This window comes from Panthera onca, chromosome B4, assembly GCF_046562875.1.
Source record: "Panthera onca isolate mPanOnc1 chromosome B4, mPanOnc1 haplotype 2, whole genome shotgun sequence".
Taxonomy (NCBI): domain Eukaryota; kingdom Metazoa; phylum Chordata; class Mammalia; order Carnivora; family Felidae; genus Panthera; species Panthera onca.
In genome coordinates this window covers 74,530,826-74,556,686 of record NC_138345.1, presented here as the reverse complement: position 1 = coordinate 74,556,686, position 25,861 = coordinate 74,530,826, and the positions used below count along the sequence as shown (strand labels likewise).

Here is a 25,861-nt window from a genome sequence, read left to right as displayed (position 1 = left end):
TACAGAATTCTGGTTCTGATTTATTCTCTCTACATTTCAAATGTTTCACTTCACTCTCTTCCTGGTTTCATAGTTTCTGAGAAGAGGTCAGATGTAATTCTTATCTTTGCTCTTCTATAGGTAAGGTGTTTTTTTCCTTTGGCTTCTGGTACTTTTTCTTTATCTTTGATTTTCTGTAATTTGAAAATAATATACCTAGGTGTAGGAGCTTGACTTTATTTATTTATTTATTTATTTATTTATTTATTTATTTATTTATTTTGCATATTGCTGAGCTTCCTGGATCTGTGGTTTGATGTCTGACATTAATTTGGAGAAATTATCAATCATTATTGATTCAAATATTTCTTCTGTTCCTTTCTCTCTTTCTTTTCTCCCTCTGGTATTCTGATTATGTGTATGTTACATCTGTTGTAGTTGTACCACAGTCATTGGGTATTCTGTTATATGTTCTTCAGTCTTCATTCTCTCTCTCTCTCTCTCTCTCTCTCTCTCTTTGGTTTTTGAGAATTGTATTGATATATCCTCTAGTTCAGAGACTCTCCTCAGCCATGTTCAGTTTACCAATACAAAAGGCATTCTTCATTTCTGTTATAGTGTTGTGTTTTTTTTTTTTTTTAATTTCTGGCATTTGGGAGGGGGTGGTTTTTCTTAGGATTTCCATCTGTCTGCTTACATTACTTCTCTGTTTTGCATGCTATTTTATTCATTACGGTCCTTAGTACATTAGTCATAGGTTTTTAAAATTCCTAGTCTGCTAATGCCAACATCCCTGCCATGTTTGGTTTTGATGTTTGCTCTGTCTTTTCAAATTGTGTTTTTTGCCTTTTTATATGCCTGTAATTTTTTCTTGATAGCCAGACATGATGTAATGGGTAAAAAGAAGTGCTGTAAATAGGCCTTTAGTAATGTGGTGGTAAGATGTGGTGAGGAAAGGAAGCATTCTATAGTCTTATGATTACATTTCAGCTTATGCCTCTAGACTGTGAACTTCACAAGCATTTCTCAGGTTTTTCTCCCTTTAGGTGGGACAGGATGGCTAGAATGGGCTAGAGTTGGGTATTTCTCCTCCTCAGGTCAGTTAGGCCCTGGTTAACTAGTTTCCTCTGAAGGCAGGGCTTGTTAACAGGAAAAGAATGCTCTCATGTATTTCAAATGTTTCCTTTTCTCCTCGCCCTGTTGGAAGCTCCAGGGGATTTTTCTGATATTGCTGTGAGAATCTAATTGAGCTCCTGAAAGTAAATCTCACAATATTATGGGGACTCCCTTTGACTGGGTCCCCCTGTAGTTTTTAACTCTCGGAATTCTACACTGAGCCTCCAACAACTTGTTACCCCATCACTGGTTCCGAGAAGACTTCCGCTCATGGGTCTCTGCTCTAGGAACCTGTGATTAACTCTACTTGTCTATCTGTCTCTCCAACTTTGGGGCTAGCAGTTTCTTATGAATCCAAGAAGAACTGTTAATATTTCAGTCTTTTTACTTTTACTTATTACTTATTGATGTGGTGATGACTTCCAAGCTACTTACATGAGGAATGAGAAGTTGGAATTCCAAAGTCCAAATTATATACTTTAAGTAGGTGAATTTTAAGATATGTGGACTATATCTCAATAAAGATGTCAAAGTTTTGGGAAAGGAAAAGCTGGAAAAGTTCCCCCTACATTCTGGAGTTTCTAACTTTAACATAAAGATTGAAATTTGAGAAGAAATCCATTCCTGCCTCCTTCTACCAAATACCAACTCTTTACTTATTTGTTTGCTTGTTTTTTAACTGTTTATTTGTTTTTGGGGGGAGAGACAGAGAGACAGAGAATAAGCAGGAGAGAGGCAGAGAGAGAAGGAGACACATAATCCGAAGCAGGCTCCAGGCTCTGAGCTGTCAGGACAGAATCTAATGCAGGGCTCAAGCTCATGAACCATGAGATGATGACCTGAGCCAAAGTCAGACGCTCAACTGACTGAGCCACCTAGGCACCTCTCAACTCTTTTTTTAAAAAAATATTTTATTATTAGGGGTGCCTGTGTGGCTCAGTCGGTTCAGCGTCCGACTTCGGCTCAGGTCATGATCTCGTGGTCTATGAGTTTGAGCCCCGCTTCGGGCTCTGTGCTGACAGCTCAGAGCCTGGAGCCTGCTTCAGATTCTGTGTCTCCCTCTCTCTCTGCCCCTCCCCCTCTCATGCTCTGTCTTTCTCTCTGTCAAAAATAAATAAACATTAAAAAAATAATAAAAAAAACCTTTATTTTTAAGTAATTTCTATATCCAATGTGGGGCTCAAACTTACAACCCCAAGATCAAGAGTCACATGCTCTACCAACTGAGCCAGCCAAGTGCCCCTACCCAAAACCAACTCTTAAGTCTTCATTGAAAGTGTTCTTAATGAATTACTGTATTAATTAGTCTACCTTAACTAGGTGAAAGCAAGGAAATGTCACTGTTACTTATAGTCTTATCCCAAGACACTTGATCCTTTAGACTCCTTTTTCTGTGCAGGGATCAATCATGCCCAGGAGTTTCTGGAAAACTATGTAAGCACAAATCAAGGAAATACTATCTCAAAAGGCACGTAGGGAACTTTCAGGTCAGTTGGGGGAGGGAATGCCAGAACAGAAGCATTTTCTCAGAAGTACTTAGGCCTTGCTTATGGACATCTTAGTGCAATCTCCAAACTTGAAGATGTTATTTTCTGAGAATTATGCTAGTAAAAACCAACACAAAATAGAGATAGCTAATGGGAAAAACAGATCATATTGAGAAATAGCTATAAATGTCTTCCACTTTTAAAAATGACTTTAATTAATTAATTAATTAATTAAGAGTGTGTGCAAGCAGAGGAGGGGCATAGAGGGCAAGAGAGAATCCCAAGCAGGCTCCACACTGTCAGCTCATAGCTAGAATCAAGAACCATCCAGGTGCCCCTATAGAAATGTCTTCCTAATAAGAATCTTGAGAAATCCCTATTCATTATTAATTCATACATTCAACAAACATTTATTGAGGACTCATTATATGCTAGCCACTGTGCCAGGTAATGAGTTATAATAAACTCTTACGAGTTTAAATCTGGAGGGACTATCAAAGGTTCACAGGAAGTTTACATTTCACTGGACCTGGGATATAATTAAAGAAATAAATAATCCAACTAATAATTATAATGTATCAAATCCTTATGACATGAATATATTAGTTGAGGGTAAATGAATTAAGAGAAAATAGAAACTGGATAGTAAGAATTCGGCACTGTTTATTTGTACTGCTCCTGAGTAAAACACTAAGGGATACAAATATTCCAGCATTAGAGAGATGGATGAGATAATGAAACAGTGATTAGCTCTTTAAAAATAGATTTTCTTATCAGGAGACTATAGATGCTGGAGAGGATGTGGAGAAACCGGAACCCTCTTGCACTGTTGGTGGGAATGCAAATTGGTGCAGCCACTCTGGAAACCAGTGTGGAGGTTCCTCAGAAAATTAAAAATAGACCTACCCTATGACCCAGCAATAGCACTGCTAGGAATTTACCCAAGGGATACAGGAGTACTGATGCATAGGGGCACTTGTACCCCAATGTTTATAGCAGCACTCTCAACAATAGCCAAATTATGGAAAGAGCCTAAATGTCCATCAACTGATGAATGGATAAAGAAATTGTGGTTTATATACACAATGGAGTACTACGTGGCAATGAGAAGGAATGAAATATGGCCTTTTGTAGCAACGTGGATGGAACTGGAGAGTGTGATGCTAAGTGAAATAAGCCATACAGAGAAAGACAGATACCATATGTTTTCACTCTTATGTGGATCCTGAGAAACTTAACAGAAACCCATTGGGGAGAGGAAGGAAAAAAACAAAAGAGGTTAGAGTGGGAGAGAGCCAAAGCATAAGAGACTCTTAAAAATTGAGAACAAACTGAGGGTTGATGGGGGGTGGGAGGGAGGGGAGGGTGGGTGATGAGTATTGTGGAGGGCACCTTTTGGGATGAGCACTGGGTGTTGTATGGAAACCAATTTGACAATAAATTTCATATATTGAAAAAATAAAAAATAAAATAAAATAAAAATAGATTTTCTTTAATTTTAATCCTAAATTCCAAGACCATACGTTTCACTTTTACCTACTTTTCTGTTTATCAACCAACTTTTAAATTTCAAATATAGTTTCTAAGGAATGTGAACAACTTGTAAAGGGTATTTTAGCTGGCTATGGTTGATCTATCTTACATATCAAAATTTGGATACATAATTTTATGGTAGATTGATGATGGGAGAGAATTTTGAATCTGGGCAGTTGTAGGAAATATGACGTATGTCCAACCCTCATCCCTCTAATGGGGGAGGCTGAGAAGCATCCCTCAGAACAGGTACATGAAGCCTACAGGTAAACACAGTATGGTGGCTAAGGAAGAGGGGGTTGAGGAAGAGGTCTAAACATTGCCATACAAACTAGGGTGCCTAAGAAAAGTGTCAGGAGTAAATTGCACAGCTTATTAGAGTTTAGGACCAGGAATTACAAGAGCAAAGCAGCAAGTTAGATAGACAAAAAAGAGATGAGACCAACAAATTCTCCAGGCAAACAAACTAAGCCAGCTGCTGAATTTGAACTCATTCCAAGATTACTTTCATTGCTGGTGTGGTTTAATGGGGCTGAAGAAGGATACCCTGGACTCTTCCTCTAAAGGAGAAAGCTGAAATGTCCTCGGTTTGTACTGGGGCCCTCTGATAGGCTTCTCAAGGGGGCCTATGCCTGTTCTAATGATTTACATAACTAGGGGACTGGTGGAAATCTAGAACTTTGTCCAAACTATAATCAGCTTTATTCAGTTGTTGAGGTTGGTAGATAAAATTCAGAATTTAGAGGACTTGGCAGACAATGAGGGGGAAAAAAAGGACTGAACCCAAAAGAAGGTCAGCTGGACTGAGAAGCCCATGTGGTTAAAATCCACTATTTCTTCTTTCTTGTACTATCTGGTGGTGGTCTACCTGTTTTCAGCATGTCAGGAAAAGCTAATATGCACATGGAAATGCCAAATGATATCTCACCTCATATGTCATGCCTTGGTAACAAACAATGAAAGGCATATTCTTTGTATTAATTTTCAGAGAACAGGAAGGTATTTAGAAGGTCCTCTTGGACTTCACAGAACTCTCCAGATACCAGTTAGCTACTGAGATGTTGGCATGAAGTCTAGGCAGAGAGTAGGTGCAAAAATTATAGTTACTATAAAAGAAGGCATTCTGGAGGAGAGAAGTGTCCAAATATGTTTAAAGACAATTATGCAACACCTAGATAGGAAGGGCACTTCAATAAACCAGCTGAAGTATTCTAAAGTATGTGGTTCATATGCCCTGACCATTAGCTCTGCTAAGTAGTGGGTAGGTAAATGAAGATATAGAAAGCTTTGGACAGTACCCTCCAAACCAGTATAAAGCTAGACATTATTACCAGAGAGTTGAGTAGATCATGAAGACAGAACATCTCTTTAACAATGATTACCTAACGCTGGCACAGATTGGGGGGGGGGGGCAATAAAGAGGATGATGTATGCCATACTCATGAGCCCATTCATTACCACAAGGATGGTGTCATGACTATGGAATGGGTACAGATCTACATTTAGACCACTGTGATGAGATGATGAAGATGATGTTAAGGATGCTAGTAATGGTGTACCAGGACATTTGGGAATGAGAAGTAGGTATGGCAGTTGTCCAGGTATGACTCTAACCCAGAAGAATAGGAAATAGCATTACTCTAGGTTTCACACATTCAGTCAGCAAATACTGAGCACCTATTACATGGTAGGCACCGTTCTAGACTCAAGGGGATCCAGGATGGAAAAAAAAAAAAAAAAGATCTGTCCTCATGGAGCTTACATTCTAGTGAGGAAAACAGATAATAAACAAATTAATCAAGTAGTGATAAGTGCTTTGAAGAAAAATAAAGCAGAGCAAAGAAGCAGAGTGACAGGGGCACCTGGGTGGCTCTGTCAGTTGGTTTTGGCTCAGGTCATGATCTCGTGGTTTGTGAGTTCGAGCCCTGTGTTGGGCTCTGTGCTGGCAATGTGGAGCCTGCTTGGGATTCTCTCTCTCTCTGTCTCCCTCTCTGCCAATTCCCTGCTGTACACCTGCTCCCTCTTAAATAAGTAAACTTAAAAAAAAGAAGAAGCAGAGTGACAAAGGTGCTATCTTAAATAGGGTGGACTGGAAAAACCTTGCTGAGATGACATTCTAGGAAGAGGTTTGAACATACAAGAAAGAAAACCATGCTACCTTTGGAGGAACAGCTTTCAGATAGAGAGAATGGCAAATGCAAAGGTTCTAAAACAGGAATAAGGTAGGAGTGTCATACCAGAGGATCACTAAGATTTCCTTTGGACTTGACTCAGAATTGTAAATGGGCTACAATGATGTGGTGGGTTGATGTTGTGAAATACATGCAGCAATTGGGTATGAGCCTCTCTCTGAGTTGGAACATCTATCTGGTCCTCTCACTCCTACAAAACTCCTAGATCTCATCTAGTAATTATCTGTTTCCTTCCACCAGAACGGAAAACTCCTTAAGGAGAGACCCTGGGCATAGACAGTAAACCACTGTCTGCACTGAAGAGTCATCTTTGGCTCTGGCTGGGAGAGGATGACTCCTGGAGACAGAGCAGCCGCCACCAGCCACTGATACTAATGTTTCTGATGTAGGGCACTGGTTTAAGACAATGCCAGTCTAGCAGATTCAGCATCATCTGGATATTTGTCAGAAATGCAAATCCTTGGGTCTGACCTGGAACCTACTGAATCAAAAACTCTAGGGGTGGGGTCTCAGCAATGTGGTTTAACAAACCCTCCAGGTATTCTGATGCACGATAAAGTTTGAGAACAATTGTTCCAAGTGTGGAGGTCTGAGAACACCATCACTTGAAAAATGAACTTGTATGCCAAAAAGGCTTGAATAGGTCCTATGAAGTCATTTTCACCAACTACTATCAAATTCTTGGGAAAGCTAGCTCAGGAAAGAAGTCACAGGTGTCCAGATGACCCCTACTATAGGCTGAAGGCACTAACTTCAAGCCTTGATTAAGGCAGAGGAAAATAAACTCTTCAGCTAAGATATGTAGCCTCAAGCTTAGACCAGATAAACTTTTTCTTTCCTTAAAGAGGTAAGCTTTGGGGGGGGGGCAGTATCAGAACAGAGAAGACAAATAATAATTACATAAGACAATCCTGGGAGTCTTCCACTTCAGATCTACTAATACCTCATCAAGCATGTGAAAGGGTTAGATGTTTTAGTAAGCACTATATTCCAAGGAATATATATTTAGTTCTTAAATCTATTTATCTGGGTTGACTTGAGAGGCAGTTTGATAGGGGACCACCCAGAGTAGGGTGGCCTAAGAGGATGCATGAGATTTTCTCTATTAATCAATAAAAGATGGGGGGAAAAAAGTGTTCCACAGGTCTAATGGTATCCTTGCATATTTGGCTGAAAGAAGAGAATTTGTATGGCTATTTTCTTACTTAATGATCTTCCCAATTCAGTTTACATTTGAAGAGCCCTGAGAGTTTCAGCTTCATGAAAACTTAAGTTCTCTGCAGCTGGTCCTAGAAGGTTGGGACCAGATCAATGTTGAATGGCAACTAGTTGAGACTAAGATGATCTTTATAGAGGCAGAACCCCCACTGATTTTCCTTCAACAAGGGTTCTTGGGTCACTTATAACATGGCATCTGTATATGGAGAATCTTGTGTCTGATGCAGAAAACAGTATAACCTGCTTGGAAGAAACTTTGGCTATGGTGACATCTTTACGTATCAGTTGCATTCACAGTGTTGGAGAAACTTTGCATCCTGGTCTGCATAAACCAGGGCGTGAGCGGGTTTGACGGTCTCACTGTTAAAAGAACAGAATGGTGGGGGGAACCTGGGCAATGCTGGTGACAGATAGCCTAACTAAAGTGAGGAATCTGGTAGTAGGGTCTTACCCTTCCAAGGAGAAGTGGTAACACAGGGGCAGATGGGTGTAACACAACTATCTTGGCATGCTCCCTCATTTGCAGCCCGATACGTAATCATCTCAAGAGTCACAGGTTACTAAGGCCGGCTGTCCATCAGTGAACAGGAGTGGTATATGCAGAGGAGAGGGTCTAGGTCTAGTGGGCAGCTGGATCCGCTGGACCAGAGTCTGGCCCACAAAGCTACCTGCTGCCCATGAGCCATTCTGCTGGAGATGATGGTCTTACACTCTCGGCTCCCCGGGAATTCTAACCACCATTCTTTGTAAAGGTTAGGGCCTAGGTGAGTCACTCCTTTGCTGTGCCCCAGTGTGGGAACCAATGGCTTCCCTATGTTAGGAACTGACCCGCTAAAGGCCAGAAACACACACACACACACACACACACACACACACACACACAGCCTGCCTCATCATAGTACAGGCAGAGCTGTCTATTCTAATGTGCAGGGATTTGGAGAAAATAGTAACTGCAGCTGCTTCCCTGCCAAGTGTGAGATTAGAAACAAAATGTGTTCCATTTTTCTTCAGGATTAGAGCTCAGCATGTCCACATATAGCTTCACTTGGGGCAAGAAGCTGACCATCCTAGAAGGAGTCCCTATGCATTCTTCAGGCTGGCAGCGGCAGCAGCAGCAGCAGCAGCAGAGGGACGCCAGGCCAGGTTTTGGGGGTGTTTTGGCATCAGTAGCTCTGGGCTCACCTCTGCCAACCATGCTATTTGATGGCATGATTTCCTCACTCATGCCCTACGTGAGGAATGGAGCAAGGCAGTGACATTTCCCATCCCACCAGATCCGGTGACCACTCTTGCCCCCTCCAATTCATCTTCAACCCTGGGGCCAGACCTGTCACTCTTCAGTGATTTGACCTAGAAGGCATAGCATGATTTGGCTCTTATACTATCCTTATAGTTCACTCTCCAGCTACTCTTCCCTCACCCAAGTTCTACTGGTCTTCTCTATTCCTCTAATGAGCCAAACTCCTTCTCAACTCAGATTCTACTGTCCTCTTTCCCAAAAAGCTTTTCTACCCCCTCTTCCTGGCTAAGTCACACTCATCTTTCAGGACTTCCTTAGAAAAGGTGTTTCCAACCTCTCAGGCCAGGTTAGGTGCCCTGTTTTTACATTCTGTGATATTATTGTTTTCCATGGTACTAGGACCATTCGAATAATCCCGCTGTGTGTGATTATGTGATTACTTCTTACTCCCACAAGACTAAAACTTCATGCAAGTAGGCAACGTACTTGTTTTGTTTGCTGCTTTATTCCCAGTGCCAACTATAGTGCCGGACATAGTATGCGCTCGACCAATTTTCTTGGAAGAAATAAAAAGAAGGAGGGAAGTAGAGAAGGAGGAAGAAAAGGAGGAAGGGAAGAAGGAAGGAAGGAAACAAAGGGAAGCAGGCAGGGAGAGAGGCAGATAAGGAGGAACAGAGGTCCCAATATTGATTCTTCATCTCCAGTGGGAAAGCTGGAAGGATTCACTGTAGCTCTTACCTGGGGTCTCAGTGCTTAAAGGCAGAAGTTAACATCAGAATTTTTTTCCATGGGATAATGCTGAGTTCAAACCACAGAAGCAGGTCCAAATGAGCCATCAGAGCTAAGGGGGTCTGAAGCGAGTATTAGGTATAGAGCAAAATGAGAATGAGAAAAGTAGGGAAGATAAGGAAATAAGAAATAATCTATACAAATTCAAGGAACTGTAGGACAAGGCCACCAGCTGGGCTTATTTCTTATACCTAACAGCTGTTTATGGATGGGCAAAGCAAGTCTGATTAAAGGGACACAGACCCCACATCGTTGTCATATATAGATACATATTACTCCAAAGTCTTCATAAGTTGATATTCTTGTGTATAAACCATTTTCTTGTGAGTATGGTTAACTCTAGGTTCACTTATGAGACTGAATTAAGCTATAGTTTATGCATTTCAAAGCTTAGGACTGGCTCTTGGACCATAGTGCCCTGCCTACATGGTGCCCTGCTAGAGTTCAGTGAAGCTCTGCCTAAGCAGTCAGTTGGTCCCTCCCTTCCCTACATCTCTGTGGCATCCTCTTTTGAAATTCAACATTTTGAACCAAAGGTATCCAGCCCTTCACTTACTTACTTCACTTACTCACTCACTCATTTCAAACCAAAGGTATCAAGCACTTCACTTACTCACTTACTCAAAACTATCAAGCTCTTCACTTAACTCCCTTCTTGATCAGAGGCTCCTGGGGGAAAGGGAAAATGCTAGTTTGTGTTCACAGCTATTGAGCCTAGAATAATGACTTTGAATAGCAACTGCTCAAAAGATTATTGGATAAATGCTGCAATATATTTCACAGGTGCTGAGAGTAATTATTCCAATGAATTTAAGTTCTTGAGGAAGATCACTTTAGACTTGAATTTCTTCCTGAAATAGAAGGAGTTGGACTAAATAATCTGGACTAAATAATCTGTCAAACTGTAAACTATTAGAAAAATGACAAGGTTATGTCTTATATGTATAATTTGTACAATGTCTCTATCATTTCTAGTCTATTTTGGGGCACATGTGGGAATGCAATGTTTGCAGTGAACTGACTCCAATATAGATGTATTTCATTTGAGAGGAAACCTAGGGATGTGTTTCCAATGTTTCATATAAATTGTGAGTTACACACTATTTAAAATATACAACAGTGGGGCTCCTGGGTGGCTCAGTCGGTTGAGCGTCCGACTTCGGCTCAGGTCATGATCTCGCGGTCCGTGAGTTCGAGCCCCACGTCGGGCTCTGTGCTGACGGCTCGGAGCCTGGAGCCTGTTTCAGATTCTGTATCTCCCTCTCTCTGACCCTCCCCCATTCATGCTCTGTCTCTCTCTGTCTCAAAAATAAAGGTTAAAAAAAAAATTAAAATATACAACAGAAATTTGTTACTAAATGGATTCCTAAGGTGAGTATTTTTTACAATATTTGGAATCACTTTGCAATATAAAACTCCTTTATATAATCCATTGAGTTTCACATTTTTACATATCCAGGTTGCTAATAATAGTATAAACTAGATTAGTGCCTTACAGTTATGAGCCAGTTGAATTACTATTGACTAAATTAAGGTGTTCTTCATAGAGAGAACTGTCCCTCTTTCTAGTTTCCCAGATGATCTCCTACTTTCTCTATGTCCCCTCCACACACACACACACACACACACACACACACACACACACACTTTCTCCCTTGTGTCTTAATTCATATTTCAAATTTGGTAGTTGTATCCTAATTTATAATGTATGCATAAACTTCATTTTCCAACACTCCTTTCCACCTCTCCCCACCCCCTTGTTTAACTACATGCCTCACCAGTTTTCAAAATAGGTATGCCTTCCACAGTGTCTGGATCATCCGTAGCATGTAGATACTTCATGTTGTCTATCTCAGGTGGTGGCTTTTGTATGAGCATGCTGGAAGTTGAAGCTTCTCCCCCTGAAAAGCAGTATCTCTAGGTTACTTGAGGTTATTCTAAAGGTGGGATTCAGGGAAGGAAGTGCTACTTATTCTCCTTCATTTTCTCTGTAACTCTCAGCTGTCCAGGGCCTTTTTTCCATAATTCAGTGAAAAATTAGAGAAGTGATGACTTTTCTCAATATTATCTTACCTTAAAAAGGTTCTACTCCTTTGACATAAATGAGAGAAGCAGAACATATCTCTAGATACTTTGAGACTGAGATGTAATAGAAAACCATTTTTCTTTGGGACTCTATCTTATAGGTTTTAGAGTATCAATGACAATTGTAACCAGAACTCCCACAGATTAGCCCAGAAAGTTTAAAATAATTCACAAAGGACAGAGAAATCAACTACTAGGTCATGTGTTATAAATTTTGTTCTTCCTTAACTTCCAAGTCCTCCTTACCTGCCTGGGCCTATTTCCACATATCAGACCAAAATCTCAGCTGATACTTGTGCAAGGAAGAGACATGACTCAGTGACAAATATTTTACTATAGTGGGGATGGAATAAAGTCAGTTGACCCCTAAAGCCTACATTTACACTAGTAAGTTTTACATCCTGTATCGAAATTCCTGCAAGAGAACCCATTTGTCACTGGTGTATAATCAGGAGACAACGGTACCTGTGCTCTGAGGAGTCCTGACTAACCCGCGAGATTGAATCACACACGTGAAAAATTTCAGATGAAATTCCTCCTTATGCATGGCTGTCTCCTAGAAATAGAGACGGAGTTTAATCCATATGAACAGATCTATGGAATGATTTAAGATGGACAAAACTGATATGGATCAGGTATGCCCAATACTACATGACAATATGTAGTTTCAGCATATGAAGTCATGCAAATAATCTACTTTTATGTATTTGACAGGGCAAGATCTGAATTCAGCAAGCATCTCCTTTTTTCCAGAGTAGGTAAGAGGCTGGGGCCTACAGAGACTCCCGTTCTTTTAATAAAGTCTGAGCTCAGACTTCTGAGGTCTAGAGGGTCTACTCAGAAGCATTTCTCCAAGACTTCTAGACAGGGCCTGAGTCCAGAGGCCAAGTTGAAGGACTTTGTAAAAAGTCTGAATGAATAAACATACTTCTTCCAATTATTTTTTTTTTTAAAGTAGAGCACAGATTATATGTTAATCCATTCAGTCACAGGAGCAACACCAGGGCCATTTAGTTCTTCAGAGGGCAGACTCCTGGATCCTTTTCTATTTTTACTCGGAAAAGGAGGTCTTTGGTGGACCGCCAATAGCTTTCCTCACACCTCTCCCTATGTTTCAAACTCTTCCAGAGGTCTGTAAAGTGCCACAAGTTTCCAGAATCTAATTTAAACTAATCCCAAACTGCTTTTTTTTTTTTTTTTTTTCTTCTCCCGAATGGCCAATCAAGCATGATGTAGTGCAAAGACTACAAGGCCTACAAATTAAGAAACGTGTTTCCTAGTCCCAGATCTCCCATGCACTTTATAACTTTGGGAAATGACTTCACTTCCCTGAAACCGTTAGATTAAGATATTTCTTACAAGCACTAACGTTCCGTGATTCTCAATGAAACACGGTATAGAGCTCGAGTTAGCTCTCAGGTCCACATCCGTCAAAGTGGCCACAAGTTTCCTCCGATTGACGGCCACAGCAAAAAGCTGCCATGGAAACCTGAGCGAGAGCAAAAATCGCCAAGCGGAACCAGAAGACGGCGTGCAAGGGGATCGAGGGAACAGGAAAAAGCGAAGGACGACGGGCACACTAACAGTAATCCGAGAACGAGAACGGGAACGAGAAAAAATCCCAAACTAAAAGGGGAACAGGGAAATTATGACTTCAGCCTTAGATGGTCCCCGGGCTTCTCAGGCCTGGCCACACTGCGCAGGCGTCCCCCGAGTCCTCAACTCTGCTCTTTGACCTCCCGCCCCACCCCCGCCCCTCCACAGCCACCGGACGGCTCTTCCGGTGTTGTGGAGGCTGTTCCGGTTCGCGGCGGTTCCCGGGTTTTGCGTTCCGCGCCCGGCCGGAAACCCCTTCGCATAGCAGCCGGTTCCGGTTCGGTGAGTGGCGGCGGGAAGCTGGGGGAGGGGTGAGGATGGAGGGAGCCTGGGCCGGGAGGCAGTGCCGGTCCGGGCCCAGCGGCCTGGGTTGGGCTGGGCGGAAGCTGGGAGGGCTGTGGGGACGGCGCTTTTTCCTCTGCCCCGCCCCCTGGGACCACCTCCCCTCCCCCCGGCCATCCACCGGCCGGGATGTGGCCGGCGGCCGTTAGTTAGGCTTCCCGAGGCCGTTCCTTCAGGCCTCTTTCTCCCGGGCCGGCGAGAGGCCGTCTCCCTTGTCGTTACCACAGGCCCCATCTCGGCGCCCAGCCCTCCTGGGGGCAAAAAGGCCGGTTGGGATTTCGGGGCTTTCCCGCCCGAGCAGGGTCTTCTCTCACGGGAAAGCTGTTTTCACCGGGGAGCTCAGCTTTCTGTTACACCTGCTTCACCTCCCGCCTTCCTTGAGACCTGAGTGATATTTCTCGACTACTTCTGCGTCTCACGTAAACATTTCTCCAACTCTTTTACTCTGTGGTATCTCCCTGAGACGTGATATCGCTAGTGTGCCACCACCAGAAAGAAACGTCTGGACCCTCCTGCCCAGGTTATGAAAACCCCCTTAACTGCCACGGTTTGCTTACCTGGCTCATCGCCTCCTGGTAATTCCCTTGAACCGTCTCTTTCTTGGTGTGCCCTAACGTGGTCTCTCTGGATATACGCCCGGCTTCTCTTCAGTTTGTTGATTTCTGTTTATCGGTGCCTTTGCAGTATTTTCACTTATCTCGTTGGCAATAACTTACTCCTTTATCACTTTCAAGTCAGCCTTGTTGAGGTCATTTCACTTCACGTTTGGTACACTTATTTGGGGGGGGGTGCTTATAAAATTTATATAAAGCCTTATATAGGCTACCACTTACTTTACTTCGCGTCTTTGTTCTAATTGGATATTCTGAATGGAGTGGATCACACCATCTCCTCAGTTTTTGTGGAGCTAGTTGGTGTCACGGGCTCCTGTTGAAAGGTAGATTCCACAGAATTTGGAATTACAGTTACAGTGCAACCTTCCTCGTCTCTTAAGCATGATCCCTGAATCTTCTTCCAATTTAGCGATCCCTTTTTCCCCTTTAGTCCCAGTCTGGAAGCCTCATTTCATTTTTCTCTTGAGAAGTCTCTTTCATTCCCCCCCCCCCCCCCCCATTCCAATTCATCCCGACTGCAGACATGGTCTTCATGTCACCCATCTGATGAGTTAAGTCTAGAGGGAGCAAATGGATTAAAAAACAGGTTCTGCCACTTCAGGCCAAGGTGATGTAACTCGACTACTGCTTTGAAAGTCTTTTCTTTACCTGACTCCCACGCCTCCTACCAATTGCACTGGCTTTATTTTCTTGCTATGAGGATCTTTTTATGGATCTGTTTTCCCCCCCAGTTGACAGTGTTTCAGCAGCAGGGACCATTTCTTACTCATCTTTGTATTCCTAATACCTTGTATGTAATTGGTGCAGAGTAAATGTTTGTGTATGAAAGGAATTGAATACTCAGTGTTTTAAGGCGTTACAGTGTTGAGGTGTTAGAGTCTAACTGGGAGAGATGGCATGTGAAAATACGAGAAACACAAGCAAATACGTGGTGTATACTACGAACTGTATCATATACATATCCAGAGTTCAGACTAGAATGATTCACTTGGTCGTTTCCATATTTCCATTCCCTTCTCATATCATAAATTATTCTAACCCCATTTGGTCCTGGATAAAGCTAATCGCCTCTCCTCAAGTAAATACTTTCTAGTAACTTCATTGTGGCTCTAAACATTCTCTTTTACAGTCACCTGTTTGCATGTAAGCTTATACATGTTTTGCCATACTTGTTACATTTTGTTACTGTCAGGACTTCGCCATCTTTTTTTTTCTTTCAAATTTCCTATTGTTTTGTGTTCAGCTATTGACTTCACCTGAATAGCTGTAATAGCTTATATTCTTTTAGTAAATTAAATGAACAATGTGAACTAGGAAATATTGTTTGAATATTTTTTTAAAAAGTTTATTTTTGAGAGAGAGAGAGAGAGCACGTGAGCTGAAAAGGGGCAGAGAGAGAGAGGGAGAGAGAGAATCCCAAGCAGGCTTCGCACTTTCAGCGTAGAGCCTCGCAAACCGTGAGACCATGACCTGAGCCGAGATCAGGAGTCTGACACTTAACCGACTGAGCCACCCAGGCACCCCGGAATACTTTTCTTAAAAGGCAAAAAAATCTTAGGGTTACAAGAGTTTGGTGGCATTAACGTTTCCAGATCCAGCATTTCATGTTGAATCTTGGAGTAAGATATCCCTACTTCTAACGTAAAGGCAAATGGCAAAGAGAAAGTAACATAAGCACACTGAAGAAGCTGATGCATTTGTGTTACAATGTAAATGTGGGGCTTTAATCATTAATGTGGAACCCAGGGGATTCTGCTTTATTTAAAAAGGAAGAAGAGGAAAGAATACTTGGAAAATTTCCAGATAGAAGCCTTTTGTTACATTGAGCATTTGGAAATATATTTGAAGCCTGAATATAAGGCTTAAATTCTTTGAGAACCCTCCCCAGCAAGACTGGGTAATCAGATGATTGCTCTGCTTAGTCTGTAGCTATGCCAAGAAAAGCTCAAGCAGGCTTCCTTTGTGCCTGCATTTCATTATTGTGACCGTAAGGAATACCTGTTATCATCATCTAGCCCTTAGTAGATTGAAGCCCTGATATTGCTAAAGTTGATGAAGTTGATTGATAAGGTTGATGACAAACTAAAGTTGATGATATGCTCAATCTTTTTAAAATATGGTGGGGCGTCTGGGTGGCTCAGTTGGTTAAGCGACTGACTCTTGATTTCAGCTCAGGTCATCTCAGAGTCCTGGGATCGAGCCCTGCCTTGGGCTCTGCTGGGCATGGAGGCTGCTCTGGATTCTTTCTGTCTCCCTGCCCCTCTCCTGCTTTTGCATGCATGCATGTGGACTCTTTCTCAAAAAAAATAAATAAACTTAAAAAATTTGGTAATGAGATTATGACGGTAATAAGTGTGACTGTTACCATCCCTAGTCTCCTCTTCAATCTGCCAAGAAGCATGAGTGCCAAGGACATGTTTATTAACCTAGTTCCACACAGTTAGGCTTTTAACTTCCTTTTTCTGGGAAAATTGGATACATCAGAGGAGAAAATTTCATGTAGGTAAAGGGGCTTTGGTTTGTAGCAGTTTAATTAATGATGGGAGAGAAAGTACTTTATTACAATTGGGAAATATTCCTTGATTGTTCTTAGAGTGTCAGTAGCTTTATGTTTGGCCACTGAGTAAAACTTCTAGAAAAGAAGTCTAACAGGACCACCACAAGATCTATCACTTTTTAATTAAATGGTTTAGCATGAGGTAATAAAGGAACGGTTTGTGAAGAATTTCCAGGTTGTAATTTCAGTTCAGTCACTAACTTTATGACCATATATATACAAATCAATCTTTAAGGTTTGGCACTCCCAATTTGCTTCTTGCTGTAATGTTCTGTCATTCTGTGGGTAGTCTGTAATTGCTGTCTAATACAGCTCAGGTTCTGGAAATGTTTCAAATTGCCTCCGGTTAGTTTTAGTGTCTGTTTTCTCTATCAAGTCATCTCTTCTTACCATTTTATATTTTTCTTTCCTAAGAACACAAATGTCACTTTGAATGGCTTCCTATTCTATTGTATGAAAGAGGTGTTCCAGTATGTCACATTTCCGTTTTCTGTCTTCTTTTATAGAACTTTGTATCTTTGCTAAAGTCAGTGATGTGAAAAGACCTGACATGGGTAAGTCTAACTCTGAAGTAGTAATTGAGTCTTTTAGTTACTCTGATTAGTTAGGTTGGAATGAAAAAATGTTGTTGTTTTGTTTTGTTTTTAACATTTTCAGTATTTGCATCTTTGTGCTTAGTAATAATCTTAAGAGAGATCTCAACTTAATTATGTAATACTGTAATACTAGACAATACTCTTGGTTGAGACATTGTTTATAGCATCATTTGGAACCATTTTCTCATTCATTGTATTGAAAAAGCCAAATACACACTAGCAAACATTTACTATGTGCCAGGCCCTGTTCTGAGTACTCAAAATATATTAATTCATTTAATTTTTTACAACTGTCTTACAAGGGTGTTTAATATCAACAAGGAAAGTGAGACACAGAAGTTAAGAAACAACTATAACTGGCAGAGCCAGAATATAAACTCAGGCAGCCTGGTTTCAGAGTCCCTGTTCTTTTGTACTATGTTATACCACCATCTATATGATAAATAATTTGATTAGGGTAAATTTTAAAATTTCACTTAGCTGGTAACATTGAGAATTCACTATGAATGCAACATTTTGCATTATTCATAGTTCTTCATGTCTAGAAAGGGGATCCATACAAGGTCAGGACTAGTAGCCAATTAGGAATAGGTTGAACAGTCTATACAGTTAGATCTTACACATCTTATAACATCTCACGTGCTCCTTTTAGATTCACATTAGTCTTCTCTCTTGTTTCTGTTTTTTCCTTTTGCTTAGTCTACCGTCTCTCTTACCTGGTCATTTGTTTCCCTTTTCTCTAATTGCTGATGGCAGTGTAAGTCACTGAATTCTGTCACTCTCATTTGCTTCTATTCTCTTACATTAACAAAGGTCTCAAAGATGGTTATAAAGTAAGGTTCTGCCACAGTATTACAGTAATTGAGCTGATATCTGTCAAGAGCCATATGTATACATTATACTTTTTGCAGAAAAGACAGTTCAGGTGGATTCATTTTTAAGCACTTTTTGAGTTAGACAAAGGAAATAAACAGTTATTAACTGTTTTTGAGTGTTTGTTTTTGAATGATGAGTTTTTTTCCCTGTGTGTGTGTGTGTGTGTTTTAAGTAGTTACTTCTTTTCTAGTTAAAACATTCAACATTTCTTTAGGGGAAATTTAATTTTTTAAGGAAACTTTGAATTAAATGTGGTTTGTTTTTTTTTTTTTAAATACTTGTATAGGTTTTGAACTGTTTGGCAGATGATCTCAGTCAATTCCAAATGAGCCAATTTCTGCACATGGGCCTCTTTTTGACAATGACATTTTGAGATTGCTGGCCAATGGTTAGTTATGAAAGAGGTTTTATTTGACTATAGAGCTGTTCTTTGGGAATCATTTTTATTAGGTGAAAAGATTTGTTCATAGGAAAGTAGTTATTGAAGAATTCTATGACTTGAACTAATTTTGGATTCTTTTCGCAGATGATATTGCTGATAGGATGAGGATGGATGCTGGAGAAGTAACGTTAGTGAACCACAACTCCATATTCAAAACCCATCTCCTGGGACAAACAGGTTTTCCAGAGGACCAGCTTTCACTTTCTGACCATCAGGTTAGGAATAATTTTCTTCCCTTATTTAATGAATTATTTTGGTTTCAGTTTTCATCTAATGTAATTTAAATGCCATACTCAAAAGGACGAATGTATATATAAACTTTTTAGAATTGGTATTTCTGGTGTTCTGAATTTTGTTTGATATATTAAAGTTAAAACAAGAACCAGGCTATGTATGAGTTCTTTGAGAACTGTTTATTTTAGAAAACATTTTATTCCTATGCATATTATAATCACGAAAACACAGGTCAGTGTTCTTTTAAACTAGTGTCTTAAAATTGTTGGGATTAAATGGGCAATTTGTAAATATTCAGAGGCTCTGAGATTTCCCAGTGCTATAAAAAGTGTAGTTTCTCAAAGGACCAGAAACAACAGCATCCCGTGGGAGCTTGTTAGAAATACGGAATCTCAGGCTTCACCCCAGACCTCCTCTGTCAGAATCTACAGTTTTAAAACTTTTTATCTGATAAAGAGAAATACCATGTGATCCAGTAATTCCTCTACTGGGTATTTACCCAAAGAAAATGAAAACACTAAATTAAAAAGATATATGCACCCCTGTGTTTATTGCAACGTTATTTATAATAGTCAAAATATGGAAGCAACCTAAATGTCCATTGATAGATGAATGGTATACATATACAAATGGAATATTATATAGCATTTAAAAAGGATGAGATCTTGCCATTTGTAATAGCACGGATAGACCTAGAGAATATTATGCTAAGTGAAATAAGACTGAGAAAGACAAATATGATTTAGCTCATATGTGGAATCTAAAAAACAAAACAAATAAATGAATAAACAAATAACAGAATAAGATTTATAAATACAGAGAACAAACTGATGGTTGTAGAGAGGGGAGTGGAGCAAAATGGGTGATGGTGAGTGGGAGATAGAGGCTTCCAGTTATGGAATGAATAAGTCACAGAAATAAAAGGCACAGCATAGGGAATATAGCGTGACAGATGGTAGCTAGATTTGTGGTGAGTATAGCATAACACATAGAAAAGTTGGATAATTGTGTACACCTGGAACTAAAATGAATACTTTTTTTTAAAAAGGAAAAAAATCTTCAGCTGGTTTATTTGCACATTAAGGTTTGAGTAATAAAGCAGTTTTTTTTTTTTTAATTTTTTTTTTTTTTTTTAATGTTTATTTATTTTTGAGACAGAGAGAGACAGAGCATGAACGGGGGAGAGTCAGAGAGAGGGAGACACAGAATCTGAAATGGGCTCCAAGCTCTGAGCTGCCAGCACAGAGCCCGACGCGGGGCTCGAACTCACGGACCGCGAGATCGTGACCTGAGCCGAAGTCGGCCGCTTAACCGACTGAGCCACCCAGGCGCCCCTAAAGCAGTTTTTCTCAGTAGGAAAGCCATTACTAATATGGATGAGACAATTCTTTGCTGTGTGAATCTCTTCCAAGCATAGCAGAATGTTTAGCATTCTTGACACTTGGGCACTAAATGCCTGTAGTATCTGCCCCCAATAATCATTTTTAATAATTTAACTGAATATATATCCACACATTTCCAGATTGGTACTGGGGTGCAGTACCCACCCCCGATTAAGAACTTCTGTATGAAGTTATCAAAAGATTCCAAACAGGTACATTTTGTCACCCCCTTTGATAAATGATACAGCTGGCTTGCAGAACAGGATATACCACATACATATTTACCTTCTAGTGAACATCCTTTGCATTAAGTTGTGTAACAGATACTTTGCCCATTTTTCCCCTTGAAGCCTCAGTAGTTCCATCAGATTGTTTATGTATTTTTCTTTCTTATTAGTACGTAGTACATTTATAGTATATAAAAATACAATTATATTGAATTCTGAAATATGTCATAATCTTGTTTAATGGTACATTTTTCCTAGTATAAATTTTTATCCCATTTTGTAAAAATATGATTTACGAAAAATCTTTTGCTTTGTTTAGATATTACCTTCCAGGGAAGGAAATTTGGACCGATCTTATACATGTTCTACAAGAAGTGCAGCTTATAATCCAAATTATTATTCAGGTATGACGCATTGCTTGGAGTCAAGGCATTTATACCATTCAGATTTCTTCCTAGCAAATTGTTTGTGTTTACTATCTCTAAAGTGAAAACATTGTCAAGAGCAAAATTGTATTTTCTCCCATAAAACATCACTGTGTGTGTGAATGGGGAAGGAGCATTGCTATAATACTTTACTGACCTGGTCTCAAACCACATATTTTTAATGAAAAAGTTTTTTTTTAATCCATTTCCTTACTTGTTCATTATGTCATTGTGAAAAGCAGTACAGCTTTGGTTTTGGCTTTTTTTTTTTTTAATATGCATATATGATGTAAAGGATATTTGTTTTGGGTGGATTTAAAGCACAGAGCTAGCCTATTTATTTTGCTTGAAATCATGAATCCTAAAAAATTATTTCTACACAAGCTTGTCCCTCCATCAGGGCAGGAAATGTTAACTACATGTTTCTGTCTAGCACCTGCCACAGCCATGCTTGCATATTCAAGGGCTTGCCTATTCAGCTTGTGATCCATGACAGAAGTCAGCATTCTCTAGGCTATTCCTAGTCCTTGGCCTGCCTGACTTTCCATCTGCCCCCTTCCTAATGTTAGGACTTACAGACTTACAGTTATCTTCTGGCTCTGTCTTGGGGAAACTAAGAGGTTTTTGTTGGTTAGCTTCCTGGCACTACAACCCAGGAAGATGATGGTGGTCTTCCCATGTCTTTTCACTACTAATTCTTCAATCTCCTCACCTTACCGCAAATATGGGAATACTAGTAATACCATTGAACCTGCCCTAATGGGATTTTTATAAGGATAAATTGAGATTATAAATATGAAATGCAAATAATAATTATTGTTATTTGGCTTCCTCAGGATTCTTTGTCAGCAAGATGAGATCTCCTCCCCTAAAAAGACGTTAGTATGATGATCTTTTTAGATTTATATTATATTTAAATGTCATTTAGGTGGGTGGTACTTTACCCTGGGTTTCCTCTCCTGGTATGGGAAATGGTCTCCACATAGTGTGTGCATAATTTATATGGAAAAATCAGTTAACTGGCTCAGAAAGTAACTCTGCCATCATTATTATTGGAAAGCCCTTTCTGATGAGCAGAGAGCCTGAAATCTGGTTGGACAGCTCATTCTAGGGGAAGGACAGTTGAGTGGATAATGAAATGAGATCATTAATGAAATGAGATCATTAGTATTTCAATTTGAACTCAGGCTGTGTTTGCTTGTAATTTCATATGTTGATTTTCCATTGGGTAGAATATTTGCTTGTAGTTTAAAATAATTGCTTAATAATAAACAGTTACATAAAATTATACTCAAAATCTGCTGACCATAACAACTCAACTCTGGCCTTTTCTAATTTTTATCTGTGTACATGCTTGGTATACATCGTATGATTCAATACATGTAATCTTTCTTAGCCCATATATTTTTATTTTTACTTTTCCATCTGTTTACATGTTATTCTTTGTATCTACCTTTTTATGCTCATTTCTAATAATCCATGGGACTGATATGCACATTCACAATACTTTATGTACATTTCTAAAATCCAAAAAGCTCTGAAAACCAAAAATTATTTTCTTAATTCATTTGGTATCAAAAGTGACCTGACCTGAATTAATTCCTTGGCAAAACCTACATGAATTGACCTGAAGCTGTTTGTGTCTTTTATTTATCTATAAATATGAGTATTTATTTCACTGCAGATATATCACCACACATTTCACTGCAGATCCATCAATATGTTTGATTACAGGGTGCAGCTTCAGATTATACCTTGAAGTGCTACCATAGTATATACCAGGATATCTCTCTAAAATTCCAAAAATTTTAAATTCACAAATGCAGTGGGACCCGAGGGGCTATGAGTTAGGATAATGGGCCCATGCAATCATTTGCTTCATTATTTTCCCTATAGTTTAGGTCCCCTTCACACTTACTGTTTTTAGCTATTGTAAATAATATGACTTAAAAACATCTGTATGTATAGCTTTTTTTTTTTTTCTTTTTAAAAAAAAATTTTTAATATTCATTTATTTTTGAGAGACAGAGCATGAGCAGGGGACGGGCAGAGAGAGAGAGAGAGACAGAATCTGAAACAGGCTCCAGGCTCAGAGCTGTCAGTGCAGGGCCCAATGTGGGGCTCAAACCCGTGAACCATGAGATCATAACCTGAGCCAAAGTTGGAAGCTTAACCGACTGAGCCACCCAGGCACCCCTGTATAGCCTTTTTTCTTCTAAATTTCATTAGACCCTTAATATTCACAAAGGATATATCTGAGATTATCTCAAATCCTCATGTTCTTGACTGTGGTGATATTTGGCCAGATTCTTGGCTTTGTACTCAGTGACATGATTCTTGAGAGTTAGATTTTTCCTGTTTGTCCTCATACCATAAATTGATCCTCGTATCAAAATCTTACACTGAAGTTTTTCTCTGTCGCTTGAAGGCCATTTTTTTTTTAGGAAAAGCAAAAAAATAACTTCATAACGGTTACTGTATATGTGATGAATAAAAAATAACAACAGCCATGTTGAAATGGGGATGCTGAACTATTAGATTCATTCTCTAAATTAAAGCGTGAAGCAGAGGATTCAGATTTGTGCCTACCAAATTTCATCTAATCCCTGACCAAGCAAAGGTATGGCATGTCACAGACCTCCAGGGTTGCTCTCTGACCATCAGAATTTTTAATCTGTGAAGGCTAAGAGTTACATACTTTTTTCTTGTAATAAAACGTTCAAATCAAACGTACTTTTTATTGTGTACTTTTCCTAATTTTGTTCTCCTGCCACACCCATTCCAATTGATTTTAAATCCTGCAGAATTTTGTCTCTACTACCTCTTTTGTATGTATTCTTTTCCGATAATCCCCACATTAATTTCTGTGGTCAGTCACCATGAGCTTCACTGCTTGATTGGGCTAGATGTGGGTATCCCATTTACTGCTTTAGTCTTTTCATTCTGACTCTCTCAGCCTTTCATTCTGACTCTATTCTCTTTTCCATCAAGGTGAAAAAGAACATGGGAAAGCCCCAAAACTTTAGAATCTAGGGTCTGGAGCTTACCATTTACTGCTTTACTGGCTCTGCCTCTCTATATCAAGCTTTTAAAAAATCTGCTTCTTATTCCACTCAAGATTAACCTATTTAAAAACACTGATTTAAAAAAATTCATTTTTAGAAAGCAGAGAAAATGTAAATCTTTCCGTTAATAACTTAATGTTGCTCAGACTTCAAGAGCTCTTGATTTTATTAAGAACACAATTTATTGTGCTTAATTATTAAGAACACAAAAGAAAATTAAAACATTTTAAACCCTAAACAAAGAAAAGTAGATAAAGATAAAAAGAAATGATTTTGCTCAAGCTTAGAGTCATTATCAATGTCTTATCTTTGGAAAATATGTTAAATTAGGTTGCCACACTGGCATTTAGTAGATAATTTAAAGCATCCTGCTATTTATAACTAAATAAACCTGAAAGTTAACAAGAGCAACTGATGATGGTTACTTTCATAGTAGTGATTGCTTGATCTACATTTTTTAAAATAGTTTATTTCATTATGTTCATAAAATATTGCCTTGTCCTTGTAGAAAATTTGTAGAGAAAGTAGAAAAATACCTATCATTCTGTTATTGGAACACAACTAAAATTAAATTTTTGGTGTATTTCCTTATAGTTTTGTGTGTGTGTGTGTGCACATAATAAGTAATCTTAATTGTGGCATTTGCAACCTGATCTCTTAATGATGACAGAATACCAGGCTAAACCAACACCAAAAAAAGAGTGTCTGCAGCCCTATGTTGGTCCCTCTCTATCGCTGCTTGATTACATCAGCAATACTGGACTATTCATTGCTTTCATTGAGTGGGGATAGAACCACCTTGTTCTGGTTAAACAGACTGCCTGATCCTGTGCTTTCCCCTTGCATTTGAAAGCCGAAGCCTTTGTCAAATGCCATTGAGGAGGCTACTCTGGCTTCTCCTTGGTCTCAAATTTCACACTTGTCAGGGTAATTTTGCATTTTTTGGTAGACTTATTCCTTAAGTAGACATCTCTAGGCAAATCATTCCCTAATCATATTGTAGCAAAACGTGTGAGAGACAGATTTCTACTGTTATTACTTTGCATTTAAAGATAAAAATGTTCTGGCCTTTAATAATACTCATTTTTATTAGTCTTATGTTTCTCTCCTTAAAGTAACAGTGATAGATGCTATGCATAGATACTGATTACAAAGGTAAAAGGTTATAATTCATTTTGAAAGTAAATATAATTTTAGATTAGGTTCATCCACTGGTGAATCAACTGGTACTAACACCACCCTTGACCACTGCTGTTTTTCCTGTCTTATTCATCCTAAATCCCAATATTCCTGATCCTAAAAAAACAAAACAAAACAAAACTTATTTTTGTCACCTGGTCTATTTTTTGGATACAGTATCAAGAGCTACATTAAATATTTGAAATAACATAATATTGTGCAGAATTCTGTGTTAATTCGCTTTGAAAGGTCTTCAAAATATTGTCCACATTAGGCAAAAATTCGAGAAGTAGACAATTATCATTCTCAATTTTCCGCTGGTGTTCCTCAGAGTTCCATAACCTAATATCTGAAGTTATTTTGAAGGTGCTGTTTTAAATTGTCTGATCCTGCTGATAGGGAGAGGTGGGTTTAGAAATTATTCTAGTCCTAGGTGAAATTTCAAGAAACTTTTCTTACCCCAGCCTATAAGCCACAAGTCAGAAGATCCAAGTATAATTCTTACTTAGTCTGATTGCAATATCAAGCATTGGAGGGAGTATTGATATGTCTGATGATTATGACATTAAGTGACTGAAGATAATCATACCAGAACCAGATGCATATGATGGGTCATTCCTGCCATAAGCCAGCCAGAATAAGCAGCAATGAAGTTATCTCTGCTCTTAGAGAGAGCCCCTGAGTCGT

The 25,861-nt window shown here is 39.4% G+C and overlaps 2 protein-coding genes across 7 annotated transcripts in view; one reads left to right on the top strand and one right to left on the bottom strand.

The window, feature by feature from the left end:
- The window catches only part of PFKM (phosphofructokinase, muscle), a 43,178-nt gene extending 30,983 nt beyond the window's left edge, over nt 1–12,195 (bottom strand). The window contains exons 1-2 of the mRNA XM_060657807.2: nt 12,105–12,195; nt 11,333–11,455 (exon numbers count right to left, since the gene is read on the bottom strand). Of these exons, the coding sequence (XP_060513790.1) occupies nt 11,333–11,455; nt 12,105–12,186 (205 nt within the window). The 5' untranslated portion in view covers nt 12,187–12,195. The remainder of the gene's footprint in view (nt 1–11,332; nt 11,456–12,104) is intronic.
- Nucleotides 12,196–13,276: 1,081 nt separating this feature from the next.
- The window catches only part of SENP1 (SUMO specific peptidase 1), a 55,142-nt gene continuing 42,557 nt past the window's right edge, over nt 13,277–25,861 (top strand). Inside the window, exons 1-5 of one of the 6 annotated variants that reach the window (XM_060657809.2) lie at nt 13,277–13,517; nt 17,255–17,302; nt 18,747–18,877; nt 20,825–20,909; nt 21,767–21,808. In XM_060657809.2, coding sequence (XP_060513792.1) covers nt 13,304–13,517; nt 17,255–17,302; nt 18,747–18,877; nt 20,825–20,909; nt 21,767–21,808 — 520 coding nt within the window. In that variant the 5' untranslated portion in view covers nt 13,277–13,303. The other 5 variants (XM_060657812.2, XM_060657813.3, XM_060657811.2 and 2 more) reach the window with 5 other exon arrangements.